Consider the following 21,859-nt stretch of genomic DNA (forward strand, 5'->3'; position numbering starts at 1 on the left):
TGAACAGTTTCATGTAAAACTCATTTCGTGTAAATCTCATTTTCAATACTCAAAATTCAAATAGCACTCATAGAGTTGGTAGAGCTCTTGAAATGTAGACTTGTTTTTTTCTCTGGTCTGACTTTGATCTCCATCATATTTTACATGTGGTTTTACATGATCTCTGTCACTATGAGTTCTATACTATGAATTTTATACTATGGATCATGAGAAAGCAATTACTGTAGAGGTTTGGATAAAGGGGATTGGACAAACCCAGTTTAATTTGGTAAATATTCTGAATATAAATCTGTGTAGAAATAAACACTTTTTGATTTACATAAGCATGTCTTTCTCTTTTTAGTCTAAACTATTTTATTAATATACTGCAGAAGGATCTATAGAGTGTAGTAGCAAATGCACAGCATTGAACATTTCATTGCTTCAAGCTCACATGCAAGACCAGCTATTCTAAAAAGCTTACTCAATGTATTTAATATTTTAGGAAGAGTGTTCATAATCTAGATTGCAAAAAATCAATGCAAAAAAATAAAACAATAAAGTTAAGCCATTGGAAAGTCAAATATTCAAAGTGAATGTTGTCACAAGTATTTCACAAAGCGGAGTTTGTGGTCTATTAATTGTATCATTGTATCATGAGGAAGCACTTACTATAGAGGTTTAGATAAAGGGGAATGGACAAATCCTGTTTAGTTCAGTAAATCTGATTTTTCTGAATTATCTTACTGCCTACATCAATTTCATTTTTCAGAATGTAGTCATTGATAAAGAAGAAAAAAATATTTTCATAATAGAAAAATTAGAAAAACACTGAGTCCTTTGAGCCCTTTGAGCCTTACTGCCATCAGTACATTCTCAGAAGCATAAGGCATTTCTGGCTAGCAGGACCCATAACATACATAAACCACAGAATCCTTAAGGTTGCAGAAGACCTCTAGGATTGAGTCCAACCATTAACCTAACACTGATCTCTCCACCACTAAACTATGTCACCAAATTCCACATTTTTGGAACACTTAGAGAGATGTTGACTCAAACCTCTTCCATGGACAGCCCATTCCAATGCCTGATCACCCTTTTGGTGAAGAAGTTTTTCCTAATATGAAATCTAAACATCCCCTGGAGTGACTTGAGGCCATTTCCTCTTATCCTGTCACTTGTTACCTGAGAGAAGAAACCAACACTCACTACAATCTCCTCTCAGGTAATTGGAGGGAACCATAAGGTCTCCAACTCACCAAGAGGCTTAATACTTTATATCAAAATACCTGCCACAGGTGGCTGCTTATCTCAGAACCATGAACTCCTGCTAAACTGCTCGAGCATGCAAAGATTGTCTACCCCTAAAATGTACATGCCAAAATGCTTTAGAAATTTACCACAATTGTCAAGGCATCACAGATCAGCAAAAAATAACCCTGTAACCCAAACAGGACTCCATCACTTAGCATCCAGAACTCAAATAAACTTTCAGTTTTGAGCTTCATTGCCATGGCATTATAGAGCCAGAAGCAAAGAGAAGGAAAGGATTTAACTTATTTGGATCAGTGACACAAGAAGTGCAGGAAAAAGGAAAGTCTCAACTATACAGAGGAAAATTAAATCCAGCTTGATTCAAGTTTACAAAAAGCTACGAAGGAAAGTAAAAAAAATGAGCTCCCGTAAGTGAAGACACTGAGATCAGGTGGTTGGTGGAATTTCCCCCCCCTTATCCTCAGAAAATGTCTAACACATTTTTAAGGCTTGAAGACTTGATGGTTCAAAGTGCTGTCAGACTGTTTGGAAAGCCTGGAAATACACCATATAGGGAGGATCAGAGAATCATAGAAAGGCTTGGGTTGAAACAGATCTTGAAAATCATCTAGTTCCTACCCCTCTGCCATGGGCAGGGATGCCACCCATTAGACCAGGTTGCTCAGGACCTCATGCAACCTGACCTTAAACACTTCCAGGAATGGGGCATTTACAACTTCTCTGGGCAACCTGTTCCAGTGCCTCACCACCCTCTGAGTAAAGAATTTCTTCCTGACATTTTATCCAGAGCTCTCGTATTTCAGTTTAAAACCTTCTCCCCTTGTCCTATCATTATCTGCCCTTGTAAAAGGTAGCTCTCTCTCTTCTTTGTAAGCCCTCTGTAAGTAGTGGAAGGATCCATCCCATGATATGCTTTGTGCAGAGCCACAACACAAAACACACATCATGGAGGTCTGCAACAATCCCCCAGTGGGTGCTGTGGAAAGGACCTGCATATATTCAACCTGTATGGAAGTAAGATGATGTTATGACTTCAGTTAGGGAGAAGCCTGTGGGTCACGCAGGAATGTTGTCTCTCCATTTCAGTAGTACAGGAACACTAGGAAAATAAATAAAGATTTTAAAACAGAAATATTTCACAGCAATGTATTGACCTTGCTCAGGTTATGCCAGTGATGTGACCCTGTACACAGCAGTGAGAGGTGAAGCCCATTCTTAATGGCTGAGCAATCAGTTTTTGTTGCCATAATGAATCTAACTGCTAGATCAGGATTACTTGATTTCTGGAGCAGATAGGTGGCTGTCATATTATATCTTAAAGCAGTCCAGTCACCTCAAACCTCCACTTCAGGGACAGATTTAATTTCTCATGCCATAACCAGCACTCTGGCTACAATCCAGTTATACTAAATGACTTCAGAAGTGTATCCAGAGGCAATTTCACTTGCTAATCACCAAAAAGTAGGCTAACAGTGCTTCCTTCAACACATTTCTTCTGTGCTCACAGCCTTTGCTGAACACTGTCAGAAGGACAGAGCCTAAGGTCTCACACATATAGGGATTCTGATTAAGAACAACTTCCAGTTGCTCTTGTATCATGGTTTGACAGATCCATTGAAGAAGTGTGCCTAGAAGGCTGAGCGACAAATCAGTCCCCATTGCAAGAAAGGGATCATGCCACTGTATTCCATCTCTTCTGATAGTCTACAAAGGAAGCAAATTTCCCTCCAAGGGAAGCCTACTACCCTCTTATTTCAGAATTATAAACAAGTACCTCAGAACTATCTCCTCTGATAATCTCAGGAGTTTGTCCTGTTGCCCCAAGCAGGTTTTACTATTAAAAATAAAAATCTCTTAAGACATTTTCCTGAAAAAGGATGGGGAAAAAGAACTAGATAGGTGGACATCAAATAGACAGTCACATATGTAATGGTGCTATCTACTGTTTTGTGGCTTTGGGGGCCTGAGGTAGGGCTCCACAGGATCTGTTAGTTAGATTCTTGACTCTCCAGATTAGTCATAAGCACCATGACACTGACTTCTTTTAACCCAAAGGCAGATGAGACAACAGACATATTGTGGTGTCAATGAAAACCTCATTTTTTACTTTGGCAGCTTACAAGAACTGCATCAGAAAAATCAAAAAAACTGCTGAATTATGGCCAGAACATTCCTCTGCTTTCTTTAGAGTGTTAATGTTATTCTTATGTTACCATAGAGTCATCAAGCCTTAAACTCTGTTCTCTGTATTAGCCTTCAGCAGATCCAACCTCTTAATAGGCAAGAGCCTCCTAGAAGTCTACACCACTCACTTGTGCACCTATTAGCCAGCAGGCTGTGGCAAAACCACTGCAGCATTTAGTGAATGGGAAATTATGTTAGTGACAATATGTCTTGAAAGTGACAGAAGGCAAAGTGTCACATTTGAAGACAGACTGAACAATTTTCACACTTGAAAGTCAAGGCCAGATATGAAGACTCACAGATGCCTCACCATTTACCCACATCTTGAAAATTAAGTGTATGAGCACCAAGCACTGTTCTGGGAGATTCCCCTGTTAAGATTCTCTCAAGTAATAAAGCCTATTGTATAGTATTATTCTAAGTTTAGTTTTTCACTATATCAGGTATGTTTGAGATAATCAATCTAAAGAAACAGAATTTTCAATGGCCAAGTTTATCTCATTCTAAGGTAAACATCTAAAATAGGTCAAATGAATTGATATTGTTTGTGCATAACAACATGAGTAAAATCTATTGCTTATTTATTCTCTGAACCTTTTCCCAGGGAATGAAGTATAAGCAAAGGAGTATTGCAGTGGATAGGTTTTGGGAGTATATCAAGAGCACCTCTGTTCTTTGAAGCCTCAATCTTCAGTTAAATTTTAAGAAAGAGTATAACTTATTTTTCCTTCTTCCTGTTTCTAGCTAGTGACTCAGGAGCACATCTGCACAATGCTAAGAAACACACAGTGCAAAAACATAAGAAAATCCATACTAAGCAATTTAACATCTCCAACAATACATAACGCATGCTGAAGGATTTAAGAAGATATACAAACAGCAGTAGCTCCTCAGAATGCTTTCTCAGCACTGCACAGTCTGTACTTCAACAGCCTGAAGGTAGGAGATGCCTTTGCAAACAACAGTGCTTAGAGTATTTTTATCATAGAGTACGTTGAGTTGCAAGGGACTCATCAGAATATTCAAGCCCAATTCCTGGCCCTGCACAGAACACCCCAAGAATCCCACCATGTGCCTCAGGGTCTTTTGTCCAAATGCTTCTTCACCTCAGACAGGTTTGGTGCTGCTCCTCCATTTCATTGTCTTTATGTACAATGTTAGCATCTGGAACACCACACTTAGGGGAGCACAAAAATAAAAGATTCTACAAATGTATATAGTTCTTGATTAATCATCTGGGAGAGAACAATTTAGTGCCTTCCACAACATGAGGAAAACATTCATTCCAGCTCCAGGAAGGAGCTAACACACACAGCACTGCACTACTCCACACAGGCATGACCACTCCGGCCAGCAGAAGCTGGATAGCTGGATCCCACTTTCTTCATCTAGTTATGCATGCACAAAATACTTTGCTTTCTTTTTTTGTTTTAGAAGTTTTAAGCTTTGACAGTTTTGTATTTTATGGTAGTTCATTTCTAATTCGCGGTTCATTTGTAATTTGTATTTTATATAGGCTGAATTAAGAGTTGTAATGTTCAGAAAAAGTACAATGTCTGGATGTTAAATAAGATCTGACTGTTGAGCTTCATGTAAACTAACAGGAGCTTTGGGATTTGGCCTGACAATGAATTTGCAAGGCGCTTAGCAAAAAAACCCAAACAATATTAACCATGGAAACTGTAATAATAATAACTTGGACTGGAAAAGCAACGTAGCCTGGTAAGTTTATAGCAAGATAACATCAGAGTAGGAGCTATGGAAAGAGCCAAGGGAAAACACAGCTTCATTCTAGATCAATCTCAATCTACGATGATTTACAATAACTCTTTCCATTAATTCACATCTAGGAGCACAGTAAAGTAAAACACTGTCTATCTGGATCAAAACAAAGGTTTCTCCAGTCAATTACAGGACTACAATTATGGCAACAACAGATGTCTACAGAAAAATATAACAGGGCAGCCATAAAGACTCCTCCTGTGGCTTTCCCAGATTCCAGCCTCTTGAAGTACAAGCAGACTGACACACTCAATTGAATTTTACTCCACTAATCTTCTAATACATTTTCAGACTTTTCAAGTTCTCTGTAGTGTTCAAACTGTAATATTGTAGCAGGAAGAAAGAGGCCTATCTTTTCTTTCTGTCCTTTTTGAACCTCCTATCAGATAGGTTTGATGCTGTAATTCGCACAATAAAGAACGAAATAAATAAATCAATCCCTATTAATCCTTTCTGCTCCATTCAGCACTGTACAGAGAACAGAACATGACATATTTTTTCTCAATTGTGCCTTTTTCAGATTGAAGTCCACATTGTCAGACTTTAATTGGAAGATGTCTGGTGCTCTTGATCACTCTTGACACCTCTGAATCTTTTCTGGTATTATTAGATTCACACTGAGGTGTGAGAACCAGAACTGTATTTATCATTCAAGTTGCAGCATAATACAGATGGATTCATTAAAAATAGTGACATTAAAACTCTTTTGCTTTGTTCCCTATTCTCTTCTTAGTAATTTGACTGGTGCTAAACAGCGACTCCATGTTTTCCTTGATCTGTAATTCCAAGATCATTTCCTGAACAGTAATAGCTAGTCCAGTGTGGCATGAAATGCATAATGCTTCCTTTGTTTTCCTCTTCATCTGCATCACTTGCCTATTGCTTCCTCTGAGTTTTACAAACCACTTGGCAATTCAGTTCTTCAACTTCTTCAATTCCTTTGAACATCTTTGCAGCCTGTACTCCATTTTTCTACCAATATAACTTAGTATCACCAACAAATACTTTGATTTTTACTTTTAACTTTGCTCATATACATCTACCTCCCATTTTTAAAAAAATCACAATTTGAGACAGAAAAATAAGTAAAAATAAAAGACAATTTCATGATTTTATGTCCTGTAAACCCACAGGTTTTAAGCCTGAGAGCAACAAGCTGTTTCCTCAGTGATATGAGGGTTGTTCTGTACTGAAGATTCTAGATATTAGACATAGACTTCCTCTAATACAGGTAAGTAGCGCCGAACCCAATAAGTGCATACAACTGTCTTATTTTGCATGCTAACATTCTGAAATGAAGTGAAACTTATCCTTGAATACACAAGTAGGCTGGCATGCCTTCTTAGCCATGGCTATTCCAAATCTTTGAGTAAGAAGTCAGTGGTGTTTATCTCAAGCTCTACCAAGCAGACTGCCGAGTGCACAAGAGCTCTTATCCAAGCTTGCAGACCACAAACTGAGCGGGTGGAACAAGAACAAGTAGCTTCCTTTAGCTTCGTATATAACCCCCACTTCTTGGGAGAAAACCCCACCAAACACACACATCTGCAGATCTGAACAGCTTTTTCAGTATTGATCTGAACAGCTTTTCCAGTGTGCTATGAAAACATGGCAGTGCAGATAAGACATTAATGTTCTAACAGAAATGTTCTATCCTCCCATTTTCTGTACACAATTACAGAGAAGCCACTGACACAATGAACACTTCCCATGAGTTAAATCACAACTCAGCAAACAGGAACATACCTTTTCACCAGGCAGACCTGCAACACCGTCCGGTCCTTTCACACCCATCTCTCCCTACAAAACAAATTGATCAATTAGAAGTTCCACAGACTTCTGAGGTTAATAACCTCTACTCAGGTCATATCAGAGTCAATAGAAAAGCATCTTCTGCCTGATTTTTTAGTAATCCAACCACTGTGGAGGAGGATGCCTTACATGTCATAATAAAATCAGCAAAATAAATGCATTTTAAACACCTATAACATCAATTAAGTCCTTTGTCAGACAAATAATCGCACATCCACATTTCCATAAAAGCAAGCCCACTAATTTTAAAGGAATTCATTGCAACAGAAGACAGAAACCAAGAGGGTCCATTTTCAGTTCTACACTGAGAAAGCTCAACGTGTAATACAGATTTGTACAAAGTCATATGCCCTCAATATTTTTGAAAAACATTTAAATTTCTCTCTCCCTCCCTTTTATCCCTTTAGAGAAACCAAACCCCAAATCATAAGCAATCTATAAGAAAATTTTAGTTTTGAGAAAAAAACTGACTCTCTTCCATAACTCTCCTGATTGGTTGGGAGAGTTATGGAAGATCTCAGCAGCTGTAAATTGGACCATAAATCTTAAAAATTACATAAGAAAACATCAAACACAGAAATGCTGCTAAATAATGTAAAGTATAAGGTTTAAAAAATTTAAAATGAAAATCATTTTGATGCCAGAGGAATACAACAAAAGCACTGAAATGAGCACTGTAGTGTTTGTTTAAAAACAAAACAAAGCATTAGGTGTGCCTACTTTTACCAAGAAAAGAACATTCTCCAGCAAGAATAACATTATACCTCTGGTCTGAAATTAAGTTATTAATCTTTCTGAACTTGAGAAAGGAGCAGTAAGATTGTCCAGAAGTACACAATAAGAGTTGTATAAGAATCATAAAGATTAAAAAGCCCCTCCAAGATCATCAAGTCCAGCCTTTGACTGAACACCACCATGCCAATGAGATCATAGCACTGAGTGCCATGTCCAGTTGTTTCTTGAATGCCTCCAGGGAGAGGGACTCCACCACTTCCCTGGGCAACTCATTGCAATGACTGACCAGCTTTTCAAAAAATAAATTCTTCCTAATGTCTACTTGAACCTTCGGTCACACAGCTTGAGGAAATTTCTTCTTGTCCTGTCATTGGCTGCCTGCCTGACCCCCATCTGCGTACAACCTCCTTTCAGACACTGGTAGAGAACAATAAGGTCACCCCTGAGACTTCTTTTCTCCAGCCTAAATACCCCCAGCTCCCTCAGTCACTCCTCATAAGGCTTGTTCTTACTGAGTATGCACTGTATGCCCTCACCCAGGCCATGGATAAAGATATTAAACAGCTCTGTCTCAAAAGTAGACCAAAATCCTGTATGCATGAATAGCATGAATCCACTGGCACTGTGAGAGGTAAAGGTTACCTTATCTAATCACCCACAGAGTCATTCTCTTATCTATGCATCCTCTGCTCCCTTCTGCCACTTGCCAGTATTTTAATAGACCAGTACCACTTTGTTACCTTCAGTGGTGTATTTTTATACACTGTGTAGTCTAAAATTACGCAGCCTACTACATGCCAGGAAACCTTTAGCCTGTGTGACTTACTCACCAATTAACCAAGGTATGTTTACACTACTGTTCCACTAACTGCAGACAGACTCCCTATCTTGAAGACAATTATTTTCCACTGCAAATTAGATCTGCAAGTTATGCTTCTACCTTTTAGTTGTGATTTTAATAACCACATGTGGAAAAGTAGTAGTTTTTCATGCCTTTATGAATATAAATATCAGATACTATAGGTATCTAATAGTATTCATAGAAACAGTACCACAGAATAAAACCAAAAATATAGAAATGCCTCTTTAATATTTTTATATTTTTCTTGATGGTATTTTCCTTTCCTTCGGCAGGCGTTAAAGTCCTTCACAAAAGTGAAAGATAAGTTACTGGGAAAACAGCTTTGTAAGGTGGTGAACAGCAGTAGTACAAGGCTGGCATTTACAGGTTATGAGGTACACACAGTGTAACAACAGCCAGAGGTAGAACCATGAGCTGTAAATCTACTGTCAGGATTTACAAAGGGTGAAAATGAAAACCCTTTTCAACTGAGCTTCTCTTGGGAGGGCAGGTGTTCAGCCATCCCCAGGAAAGCAGAGCTCCATCATATATAGCAGTGACTTGGGAAGAAGTGGTGTCACTCCACATGTCCCCCTGCTTCCTCTTTCTTCCCACTGCTTTATATACTTCTTTATATACTGATCATGGCACCATGTGTTGGCTATGGAATATATCTTTGGTAGTTGGTGTCACTGTCCTGGCTGTGTCCTCTCCCAGCTCCTTGTGCTCTGCCAGCCCCTTGCTCATGGGGTGGGGTAGGGAGCAGAAAGGGCCTTGACACTGTGCAAGCACTGCTTGGCAAGAATGAAAACAACCCTGTGTTATCAGCCCTGTTTCCAGCACTAATCCAAAACACATCCTCATACTGGCTACTGGGATTAAAATGAACTCTGTCCCAGCTAAAACCAGGACACAACATCACCAGAAAAGTCCAGGTTAAAAACAACAAAAACAACAACAACAAACAAACAAATAAACAAAAAAAACCCAAAAAAACCCCCACCAAAAAACCCCCAGAAAACAAAAAAATGTCTATTAGCCAAAAGGAAAAAAAATTCACATTCAGAAAATTTGTTAGGAGAAAGAAAACTCATCCCAAAGGCAGCATCACTCCAGGGTTTCCCTGGTACTGTGGGAGCAGCAGGGAGTATACGGATGAGAAAGTATCACCCCTGTTACTCCCAGCAGAAGCCCCCAGCTGTGTTCTGTCCCATCAGAGCAGGAGCTCAGCCTCACCAAGGCCTGGGCTGGATGTCACTGGTTTAACTCCTGCACCAGTGACAGTGACTGCTGGCTCCCCTGCTCTTGTTTCAGCTCTGGAATGGCCCCACTGGGGAAGTGTGACATTCTCCCACACCCCTGAGCACACCTCAGTGGTGAGGACTTGCTGCCACCATCTCCACTCCGCAGGATGACTTAAACTCAGGACTGAGATGAGTACTGGAATGGCAAATATAGTAACAAAGACAGTAAGTCACATTTCAGAATTTTTTATAAGAAAAAATGGTTGTGTTGCTAATGATATTTTCCCTTTTTAATCTGATAACTTGGACAATTAGTTGTCCAAAACATAAGTGAGACTATGTCTACCATAAATTCTTAGATTGGTAAGCACAAAGAGTTTCATTCTTCTTATTGTACGATTTTATTCTACTAAGTATACTGGCAATTCCTGACTTTGTCATAACTGACAGCCAGCCACATTTTGCTCAACTTTCTTGTTTTTCTTGAATTCCAGCTTCTAGGTCCCTATCAATAACCTCAGCAACAAAGACTGGGCCAGAAAGGAGCAATTCTCAAGGCTGCATGGAGAACAGATGTGGTTTAGGTGGAATCAAGTTGACTGGATTTTAAGAGGAAAGTCAGAGTAGCAGGAAAGAAAGACTAGCAAGGAAAATGGAGGGAAAGAACAGTTCAGACACTTCATTTGGTCTCCAGGAGATCTTTTTTCATATCATTCTATTACAAATATTTTCCTAGTGCAATAATACATTGCATAAACCTATCTCTACCAATCCCAAAATAGCCTTTTAAATGTCTCTTTCCTTAAGTAAAATTTAAAGTAATGAAGTTGAATAGCAAAAAATTTCTCCATGATGTACATCAACAGGCATTTTAATATTTGAAAGCAATCTGCCTCTGGCTTTTTGGTCCCTACTTCACTTACAGCATTAACTAATGACCTAATAACACAGCTAACACCGGCTTAACATTATATCAAAATATTTAATTCTGTTTAGATTTCAATTTAAAATATTTCATGGGCACTTAGTCTGATTAAAGGAAATAAAAGTAAAAAACAGGGGTTTTTTTAGCCTCCTTGAGAGACAAAATCAGTTTATATATTCAGCATATATGTAATCATTCTAATTATGGTCACCCATATTCTGTCTTTCTGAAGAATATCTACATACTGAGGACAAAACAGGACCTTTACAACATTGTTAAAAGACATTTGCTAACAACAAATATGTCTGTAAGATTCTGAGTAGCTAAATACAATGCTGAAGTAGTACAAATTGCAACCAAATAAAAAAGACAGTCAATGTCTCACTCAGATCATAAGAAGAGAAAACCCAACTCCACAGAAGATATCAAACTGTGTTAAAATCACAGAAGACTTCCACCTAATTTGTGTCCACTTGCAACTTGTGAGATACACTGTGCTAAGAATCAAGCTGCCATGAGAATATACAGCATATTATTTAGGGATAGTCCAAACTGTACACTTAGTAAGTAGCAAAGGAAGTTGGTCCAGGCAATTTTTTCAGTCTTAATTATTGAGAAATTAAAAAACAGTTGGTCCTTTGCTGCAGAAGCTGATCTCCCAGCAAAAATATCCAGCAGAGCAAACCAACTATTCCATGCCTGAAGTATGGGAGATAAAAGTTTTGAGTGAAGAACTGTCCTCACACAGTCATAATAAAGGCTAGGTATACAAATAGGAAGGGCATTCACACAAATGGCATAATTTTGATCAGATGCTCCTGTGCATTCAGATGCACATCTTGCCAGGGATATATCAATATTTGCATGAATGCTTATTCCAGTGAAAATATGGTACTCCAGTCCTTTGGGCCTGCAATATACTTTGAATTTTGGCTCAGACCTGTTCAGAGGTACTAGGATGTGCCAAGAGTACCCAAATGGAGTGGTTACAGGCTAATAATTAAATTCAAAATGCCTAAAATGGCTTGTAAGTTAGCATACTTTACACTGGTGATAGCTTAGAGGTTCTTGAATAGTCTGACCTCAGGGAACAGTGATGTTGGACTGAAAAGAAGGGCAATTTTGAGGGGCTTGAATGTAGCCTAATTTCAATCTGTGTCAGCAGAGACTTTCTTGTCAGTCCCATAGCAACAAAAATGGACATAAATTCAATCATACAATTAATTAAAGTGAATGCGAAATTGGAATGAGATAAAGCAAAATAAAAAGATAAGAACTGTTGTGCTGAAAAGGAGATAATATAAATAGAATTAGAAATTTCTTATTAAAGATTAACATTTTCACTTGGATGCTGCAATGGCACAGACATTTAAATATAGTTAGTTGGATGCCTATAGTAATATTATTTAGAAACAAAAGAAAAAATAACATGAGAAGCTGAGCATAAACAAAAGGGGAAATGTGCTTAGGAACCACAGAACTCAGAGAAGACCTGGTTTTTTGTAACTGGCCAGCAAAGTTATCAAGAAGCTGCCTATTTTGTGTATAATACAGTACAAGACATTCAGCCAGAGTCTGTTAGTTTCCTTTACATAATCTGACAATAAGTCATGTATCCTACATGTCTGGAATGTTCTGGAGCCTTTCTGCCTCTTCAGGTCTAATTATTGATGTAACAAGGCCGTCATTGAGAAGGAGTGTTACTGAAAACTTGCGTAAATGCAGAGTCAGTGAGAAAAATGGTATTAAAATCTCAGAGAATGTTGCTTTCAGCTCATGGCAGGCACTATTTAACAAAAGATTTGTTTGCTCCCTAAGGTCAGTGAGCCAATCCTGGTCACAGTCATACTGTGCCCTCCATCCAACCCCTTTTCCCCATCCCCCCAAAAAAGAAAAAAAGCCCACCCACTGCAAAGCTAGGAAGTAACAAGTACTGGTCCATTGTAAGAAAAGTTCAAAATAAGTAGCTTTCTACCTGTTTGGTGTTCTACCCCTGAATTTAACCTGCTGATTCATTCAATTTTGTGAAAGGGCATTAATAAATGTCAATATACTTTCTTTAGGTTAACTTCTGGGTGCAGCAGGGCTCATTGACTCTCAGACAGTTCCATGCACAGAGAATCCATGCGGTGAGGCTCTTTTTCTAAAACAAGTGGCAGAACAGAACCTTACATGTTTTGTTTAGAGACACTATGCTTAGCATTGTAAATACTGCTAATTCGCTGGGAGATTAAATGGTAAAAAAAAACCAGACTTGTGAAGTCTGCTTTCCCAGCTTAGTAGCAATAATGGTCTAAATGGATCAGGCCAAGACCAGAAGAACTGTTTCCCAAACAAATGCTAGGAAACTCCCTGTGCTGGTAGCATAAGCTAAAACTAAAAACTGACAATTGTTTAATACACTCCAGATCAAAACTTCATTATTAGGTCTGAAAACTGACAGCAGTCCCTCTAGATTCAGCTGGACTATAGAAACTAACATGACTGAACTTTTTTTTTTCACCTAAAAATACAGCTTGTGTCAAAAGTTAAATATATACTGGAGGGGAGGAGTTGTTGTGGGGGGCAATATACTGTCAAGAAATGTTCTTAATTTCAACCAGCTGTCTAGATAAGCCTTCTCAGAACTGGACCCTTTTCAGCAAGATACTACAGTTATAGGAACAGCCCTGGCTGTCTTCACAAACTATTTCAGATCACATATTAAATGGTGCGCTGCAAGGTAGGATGTTGGGTTAGGATACCACCATCTAACCTCTGGATTAGGACAGTCTAGGCATCTTCTTCTCATACAAGCTGCATTCCCTGACCTCAGTTCCTATCTCGCTGTCTTTGTGGCAGATTTACAATAGTTTATTCAACTTGCCTCCTCTAGTAGCACATGGAAAACATTCCCAGCTGTGTCTTAATTCAGCATCCTCCAACAAAATTTAAGGAATGTAGTGTGAAAGGAAAACATTTGATATGTTGACCTACAGAATTAGGAAATTCCAAGCTACATAGCATAAGAATATCATGGTAAGCATTACAGGAAAATTCAGAAAAGGCCCAAGGAAAGGATCAACTGGCCTGTCCTAGAGACTTGCCAATGTCAGATTCTTCTCTCTTCACAATAAACAGTTTCAGGTACAAGCATTGTCAAAGAATATATGGAGGTCATATCTCATACCCTCCTACTGATGATTGCAAGATGATTCCACCACAAGGGATTCTGTCCATCAGCAGTGATCTACACACAGGAGATGGAACAATTCTTGTCAGAATACATACATGCCTTCCGTACAGGGCATGGTGACGGGGCTGGGGAGACATGTGCTTCCCAGGCAGGTAAACTGTGCTCCACAGAGTTGATGAGGTGACCCCAAAGTGGGGCAGCTGTAAAATTCCTGGCAGGGAGCTCACATACAGAGCCAGACACTGACTGATAAAGGATCTACCCTATGTTCAGGAAGATTCCTTTAAGGAATAACAGAATTCATACAATTCCTATTTAAGAAAGATAAGTCAATGACAAGGCTTGAAAAATCCAAGTGATATTTTACCTTTTCACCTTTCTCTCCTTTCTGGCCTGGCAAACCAGCTACTCCTGGCAACCCTGCTTCTCCCTGATTTTAAAAGAAATAAAAAAAGTCAACAAAGCAGATCTAAAATATATTTGGTTAGGTTTCCTGTCTTTGTCACAAATGCCTAACAAAGCAAATGACTCAATAAATATAGTGCAACACCCAGGAGGAGTATTAAAAGAAAACAAACATTGTGTAGAATATAATTCATTCTCAAGTGAAAACATTTACACTAAACATAATGCCTAAATATAATTCTCTGTTTTACCATGGTACTTTTTTGGGTGTATATTCAAACAATTAAACCTTACTAACATCTCTAACTTAACTTTACTTTTTGGATTTAACTAAACCCAGAATGTACTGGTTCTTAACTGGGAAATACGATGTAAATATGTTACAACACTACAAATCAGTAAGATTTTTTCATGACTGCAAAAAAACACCAAACCCAATTGTTTTTATATCTAACAGGAGAAAAGAGCATTATGTATTAAAAAGCAACAGGAAAACTTTATACTTTATTGGGAAAGCAGTAGCATCTCTGTGTAGATTCTTGCTGCATCCCTGGAAGCGTGTATATTTTGCTGGCATGAACAGTCACTGGTGATGGAGTCGTAGCCAGTAACCTCTCCTCACGTGGGCACTAAAAAAAAAAGATTCTCTGATTTTCAGTCCACTTTGGTTAATAGGTAAATACCATCCAACCTTCTGTTCTATCTTCTGTTTTAATACTCCTGTACAAACCATACATGGAAAGTGACAACAACTTCCAAACAGAGAAAAAAAGCTGTAAAAAAATCAATTCTAGATATTTAGATCCTTCTGTTCCAAAATTTATGCCAGTTAAAACTGATATGACTGTCCCACTTCTTTCTTCCAAAAGACAGAAGAATAAAGAGGAATAAAGTCTCCCAAAATCAGAAGTAGTGAAACAGAAAATGTCCACGGGGAGAAAGAAAAAAGATAGTACTGCGTAGTCTCATCCTGTCCTCTGCCCTGTCAACAAGTGCAAAATATAAGAGTGCAAAGGAAAACATTTTTTTATTTCCTTATATTAAAATACTTCTGGCATAGATAGTTTGGAAACAAACAAAAAAGCCCTGAACCCAAGATTTACCTGTCTGTGACTCCTGAGCCAACCTGAAGAGATACTATAGGACAAGTCAACAAAACCTGCTAAGCTTCAGTCTCATTGAGATGTAATGAAGATTTTTTTGAGCCTTCTGTCAGAGAAATTCCCACAGGATTTACTGCTTAGCATAGAAATTTATATCCAAGTATAAATTCCTTCCCTTAAATTACTGAAAATGTAGCTGTTATAATGGGTAAGGAAGTTGTGAAAAAATAAGTCAGAAAATGTAAAGCTAGTTTTAATATGAAAGTCATTAACAAGTAGTCCACCATTTCTTACATCTTAAACATAAGAAATACAAATTAAACTGATGGTGCTTTTAGCTACATAGATGAATGACTATGTACATGTTATTGATAAAGCCCATTGTTGAGCTTTTTGTCTTATATAAAATTAGAGTTTGTTTTGTTCTTGCTTCTTTTGCTATTGTGTCATAACTGCTCAATAAATTGTATTTCCAAGCACCAAAGACATACAGGAATTTAATCCATTCCACTTTTTCATAAGCTTATACATTCAAGAGAAACTCTGCATTACCTTCAAGAATATATTTAGAAATATATTCGAACTATTAATCATTGTTTAAAATTGAAATTTGCCCCCTGAAGTTAGACCATTCTTCTTTCATGCTTTTGAGCACCAAGCAGTCTTGTGTTGTTCAGTTCTTGGGCAGATTTCTCTCTCCCATCCAGGTACACTTTCCCCTATTTCTTTGTGGATGTAATCAATCAGCCCTCCTACATGCTCTGGGTTTTTCTTGCTGACTACAACCTTGGTGGTGATGGCACTGTCCACCGCCTCAGAGGAGCCTGATCTTACAGACTACTTTGGACTAGCAGGCCAATAATTTAACACAATGTCTTTCTGAGGCTATTTATAGTCTGGTTGGGTTTTCTGTAGTTTTTTGTTTGTTTATTTGTTTGGTTTGGTTTTTGTGGTTTTTTGTTTTTATGGACTAGATTGAGTAAAATAATTACATCTACAACTTCAAGTTATGGTTCTACTGTCTTCCACTTTACACTGATTCTTGTCTATCAAAACAAGAGGGAAAAGTGAACCCTTTAAACTAAATCAATGTTTTCCCTCACGTTAAACAATATATACATTTCAGCATGTGCTTTCTAAAGAAGAAAGTGTTTCATAGAATCATCAAGGTTGGAAGAGACCTGTAGGATCAAGACCAACCATCAACCTACCACTACAACTTTCTAGTTATTAAAGACCCGTACCTCCATTTTAGTATATCAAAATAAAGAAAACTCAACACCATCATATTTTCCTTCTCTTCCACTGTCATGCAGACTCTTTCATGGGCTTTGCTTATTTTATCTGTAAAGCTTCACAAGATGCAACTGTTACTGAAATGGCCTCTGTTGTCAGAAACCATTCTCAAGCCATCTCAGTGATTTGTTTCCTACACTCTGAGGCTTCTTCAGTTACTAATTAGAAATTAATCAGTGTTAAGGAATGCATTTAAAAAGCACTAGCAGCGCCTAGTGCCTTTTGCTGATGTTCCACTGTACCATTTATTTAGGCAGCAAAAAACTATGTACCATCACTCCAGATATGGAATTCATTATTAGAAGGTAATTAAGTTATCACCTTTGTTGAAAATTTTTTACAGCTCTTTAGCAGGAAACAATAATGCAATTTCTTTTGTATTAACATTTGAATTTTAACAGATAACTTACCAAGTCTGCAGATATTTCACAACATGTATCTTCTACTGCAAGTTGTGAATTACAATAAACTGCTATGTGGTGAAGTTCAATCTATTAAGGAATACAAAAGAGATTAATATGAGGTGTAAAAAATTATGTGTTATGGCATGCTTTTTCTTATCTTGGAAAGTAGTAAACTTTCTCTTTGAAACACTGCATATTTCTGAAATGCTAGAAAAAGACAAATCCAAAACAATCACACAGCTCCTCATTTAAGGAACAAATTATGCAGTCTATTACTTTGATGTAAATCACATTTTAGATTTCATTTATTTTCATTTAAGTTGCATCCATCTCTATTGGTTTGCTATATTACACAAGAATTTTAGCCTTGTAGACATCCTCTACAAACCTTTTCAGGAAAGGTAATTTTCCATTGCAGGAAACTAAAATAAGGTTTGATGAACTCTCTATCACATGCATCTATTGCTTTGGACAGACCTTTGCCTGGACATTGCCACTAAATCACCTGAAGAGCAAAAATCACAAATTCTTTATGTAAAGCTTTTGTTTCAGAGACTTTGGGTGGATTGGAAAGATGAAAAGCAAGTAAAATTCTAACTAGATATTCTTGTCATCATATTCCTCTTTTTGCATCATTTTTATATCCTCTTAATCTCCCTCTTGCACTTGGTATTGAGAAAAGTGACCATTGGTATAGGATCTGCTCTGCTGCCTTCATCAGCTTTAAGCCCATAATGTTTTCCTGCAAACGTGGAAATCCCAATTGAAAACTTCCACTCAGAATTATCCAGCTCATACCATGCAACCAGCAGAAAAAACCTGCTTTTTCTGCTGCATGCTATTTGGAAATGAGGAGATAATACACACGTTTCAAATAATGTTGAACTCAAGTCTGAGAAAATAAAACACAGCATTAGCTTGGCTCCATGAAATAAGAGATCTGAGTCCTGGCCAAAGTGCTTAGTGCCCCACAAGAATGACTCCTCCTGCAAAGTTAGCTTGCAGTTAAAACATGCTGTTTTCCTCTGGAGCCCTACAGAGTACATAAGATCGCTGAAGCTTTCTGATGGTCACTATAAACCCAAAGCAGATGCTTTAAACCTGGTAGCTGCATGTCACTGTACTTAAAACAAACTGACATTTCCTGAAGATTTCAAATTACTTGCTGTGCTTTCAAATTACTTGCTTTCAAATTACTTTTCTCCCTGCATGAAGAAACAGAAGAGACCATTCCCGAGACAAAAAATACCCCAGAATATCATGGGGTTTCATTGGGTAATTCTTGCACCAAAGGCTGCAGGAAATACACCTCTGGCCACTTCCTAATCCCTCTCTTTTGGATAAGGGAGAGACAACTATCAACAATGTGCCCCTATTTCTACAGAGCTGAATTGCTCTAGAAGACCTGAATACAGAGGTAATCTTTAACTATTTTGTATCTCCCCTTTATCAAAGCCAGACAAAGTGTAACAGATGACTGATACAAACCTATAAATTAATCTTACTAAAAATGAAAGAAAATAATCAGGACTATAAGCTACCTTTAAACATAGAAAGACTATATCTGTGGTAATTAGGTGGCTCTTTCTCCAAATTAAATACAGAAAAACAGACTCCTTAAACCAGGACTGAGTTCTATGCAGTTACTTTGGCAACAGCTTTGTCTTAGCAGATGCTACATAATTGAATAATGTTTAGAGAAAAACACTTAAGGACTTCAAATTAAGAATACACACTCAAAAATAATGACTGGGTTTGAACATTTTATCTACATGATTCTGTACAACTGTGTTAGTAAAAGCATGGCTAAAACATTACTTCAAGTTATCTGTTTGTCCTTTCACACTACTCACATCTACAGGCTTATCATCCGCAGCACGAGAAGCAATCAGTGTCCTTCCCTGCAAGTCAATGGTGAATTTTTCATCAGTCTGCTTTCTCTCAATTAAATTACAATCCAAATAGAGGGAAATGATCCCTGACTGCACGCTAATACCAAGCTTATGCCACTGCCGATCAAACAATGGATAAATTTCTCGACTCTTAAAAGTGTAGTGCAGTATATTTCCCTGAGAGGATTTGGTCATATACTCCACCACCTTTTTTGTACCATCCAGGAGGACAGAGATCTGAAAGCAAGACAAAATAAAATAAGTGGTTATTTAAAAGTTATAAGACAGAAGCGCATCTATAAACCATATACAACAAAAATATTTCAACTACATATACCGGGCAAGAATTATGTTATGAAGCATTCTTTGATGTAACTGGGTAAATACATATCAGTTGTAAATTAAAACACGCATTTATTTTATTTTGCAGTCTAAACTGAATAGATTTTGCTAAATTTCTGTCATTCCTGTCACAAATTATCAATTATTTCATAGCAGTCTGTCTATTTCATATAAACTTTAGCTAAATCCATTAATGAAACATCCATTATTACATGTGGGAAAAAAGAAACTTTTTGAAGGAATAAATCAAAGATGACTCTAACCTCAGGTGTGTCATACTGATTTAAAACTTGCCATATATACCAACGCTCTTTCTTGGTATTTCGCCGTACACGGAACGTAGCAACCAGAGAGTATTCTTCAGGAAGCCCATTTGGAAATACTTGCCTGGAACAAGAGGGAGGAAAAAGATTTCTTGTTATTCTTATACAAACAAGCACTGCTTAAAAGGAATGAACAGAAATAATATCTGGTGAAAACAAGAAGCTAAACACTTGCTCCCACCCTAACAAATTCACAGGTCTCAGCATTCAGAAATGTTTCTTCACAAAAGTACAATTCAGTCTTTCTATAAGAATAAATGACTGAAGGTTTTTTAATTAAATTTTGTTCTAACTTTTTTAGCATCTGTGATTAATATAAACAGGAGTCTAACAAGAAATGATGCAAAGTGAATATCCCACATGAAAGCATTTTAAAATACATATTTTTCCAGTTTATTGCTTAGGATACTTGAATAAGTTTTGTAGAGGATTTGTGGAATAATCCCTGTCCTTGGAGACTTTCAAAACACAGCTGGACAGGGCTCACAATAACCTGATCTAACTTTCAAGTTTGTCCTGCTCTGAGCAGGGATTTGATCCAGTGACCTCCATGGGCAATGACGTGGACAACTTGAGCATCAGAGCAGTTGGACTTTAGCAAGCTTGAAAAAAAATAAGGAAGTTATTTTTGAACAAATTATTTACTGTTTGATTTTGTTAGTATTTTCTCACCTAAGATGCATCAATATCTCAAAAAAGTCTGACCTATATCACAGAATGCACCTCAACACCACTTCCATGAACTCTTTGAAAAGACTGCATTTCACAAAAAACGAAATCTGTACCTCAACTCTACAGACTTTGGTAACCATTAAATATACAATAATTCTTTACTAAATAAATTAGGATGGTACAATCAACTTATTTAATTTGAAGCTTCTGCATTTCAAATTATTTATTTTCTAAGACAGAGGTGAGAAAATTAAAACCACAGATCTGTACACAACACAGGAGTAGCAAAAGTGTTCAGATTGCTGTTTGCAATCAGCTAGCCATGGTGCAAAAAGCATTCCCTGGATCAGAGTTCAGGAAACCTGTGGACCCCCCTACGCAGCAGAAAAATTTCCTCCATTTTATTTCCCATAATCACAAGAAGCAAATGGTTTAATTCTTAAAAAATAATGATGGGATTACAATTACAGAGCAATATGCTATAAAGCTTTTCTTAAAAACAAAACAAAATAAAACAAAAAACAAAGGTGGGGACAAAGAAAGAGCAAAGCACTACAGCTGATGAAACAATAGCCCCACAACCCTCCTGGACATTGTTGTACTTAGGAGCTCAGGAAAAATGCCTCCTGTGCAGAGAATCCTGCTCTAAATCCTGCCAAAGAGCTTCTCTAAGGACTAGCACCTATTTAAGTGCCTCATGTGGGAATCACACTTCTTTGGCTTATTTCCCACAGCTGATTCCTGTTTTATCCTAGGACTAAATTGGCTGCTGTCCCACATTGTTAGTGGACCCATATGCTGTTGTACAGCTATAGACGTTGGAATGTCAAAAGGCAAGGCAAAAGAGAATAGGCTTGGCTGTACTTAGACCTAGATTTCATACTTTGTATTTCAAATATAGCATAAAGAACATGTTTCATAATTTATAAAAAAAATACCTTCACCAGGCATGAGTGTGTGACTGCAGAACAATAAACTATCTGGACATGGGATCAGCCCCATGATTTCCTGCACCCCAGGCAGGCTAAGGAGATGGTATCTCAGGTTTACAGCTGTAAGCTAGACAGGATATCTGGCATCTGATGTGGATGGCAGCATCAGATTACCTCTCCAAAATCAATTAACTTTCCCAGCTAAGTTCCATATTGGGGACACTGGGGAATTCACATTAATGGACAAAGGACAGACAACTGTGGAAAAGAAATGATCAGAAGCCTTCATCAAATGCAAAGAGGGGAACCATGATTGTTACTGTAGGTCTGGAAGACAAGCAGAAGCAGTCTTTGGGCAAGGTGGCACTATTTTCTACACTCCCACACCGACCCTCCACTCCACTGCTTTTCACTGCATGCCTTCCTAACGCTTTCGCAGCCATCTAGATGTATGACAGTATTAAGTCATCTAAAATTGTGTTTCTTTCAGAATTATCTCAAATAAATTTGGTTGTGTAAGTACACCTGATATAAATTT

At 37.7% G+C, this 21,859-nt stretch overlaps 1 protein-coding gene across 1 annotated transcript in view; it reads right to left on the reverse strand.

Moving 5' to 3' along the window:
• Positions 1-21,859, reverse strand: part of COL19A1 (collagen type XIX alpha 1 chain) — a 170,211-nt gene that overhangs the window by 119,436 nt on the left and 28,916 nt on the right. The window contains exons 5-10 of the mRNA XM_031057604.1: positions 19,658-19,781; positions 19,014-19,289; positions 17,167-17,247; positions 14,861-14,986; positions 14,320-14,382; positions 6,967-7,020 (exon numbers count right to left, since the gene is read on the reverse strand). Coding sequence (XP_030913464.1) covers positions 6,967-7,020; positions 14,320-14,382; positions 14,861-14,986; positions 17,167-17,247; positions 19,014-19,289; positions 19,658-19,781 — 724 coding nt within the window. The remainder of the gene's footprint in view (positions 1-6,966; positions 7,021-14,319; positions 14,383-14,860; positions 14,987-17,166; positions 17,248-19,013; positions 19,290-19,657; positions 19,782-21,859) is intronic.

Source organism: Geospiza fortis, unplaced genomic scaffold, assembly GCF_000277835.1.
Source record: "Geospiza fortis unplaced genomic scaffold, GeoFor_1.0 scaffold264, whole genome shotgun sequence".
NCBI classification, from domain to species: Eukaryota; Metazoa; Chordata; class Aves; order Passeriformes; family Thraupidae; genus Geospiza; species Geospiza fortis.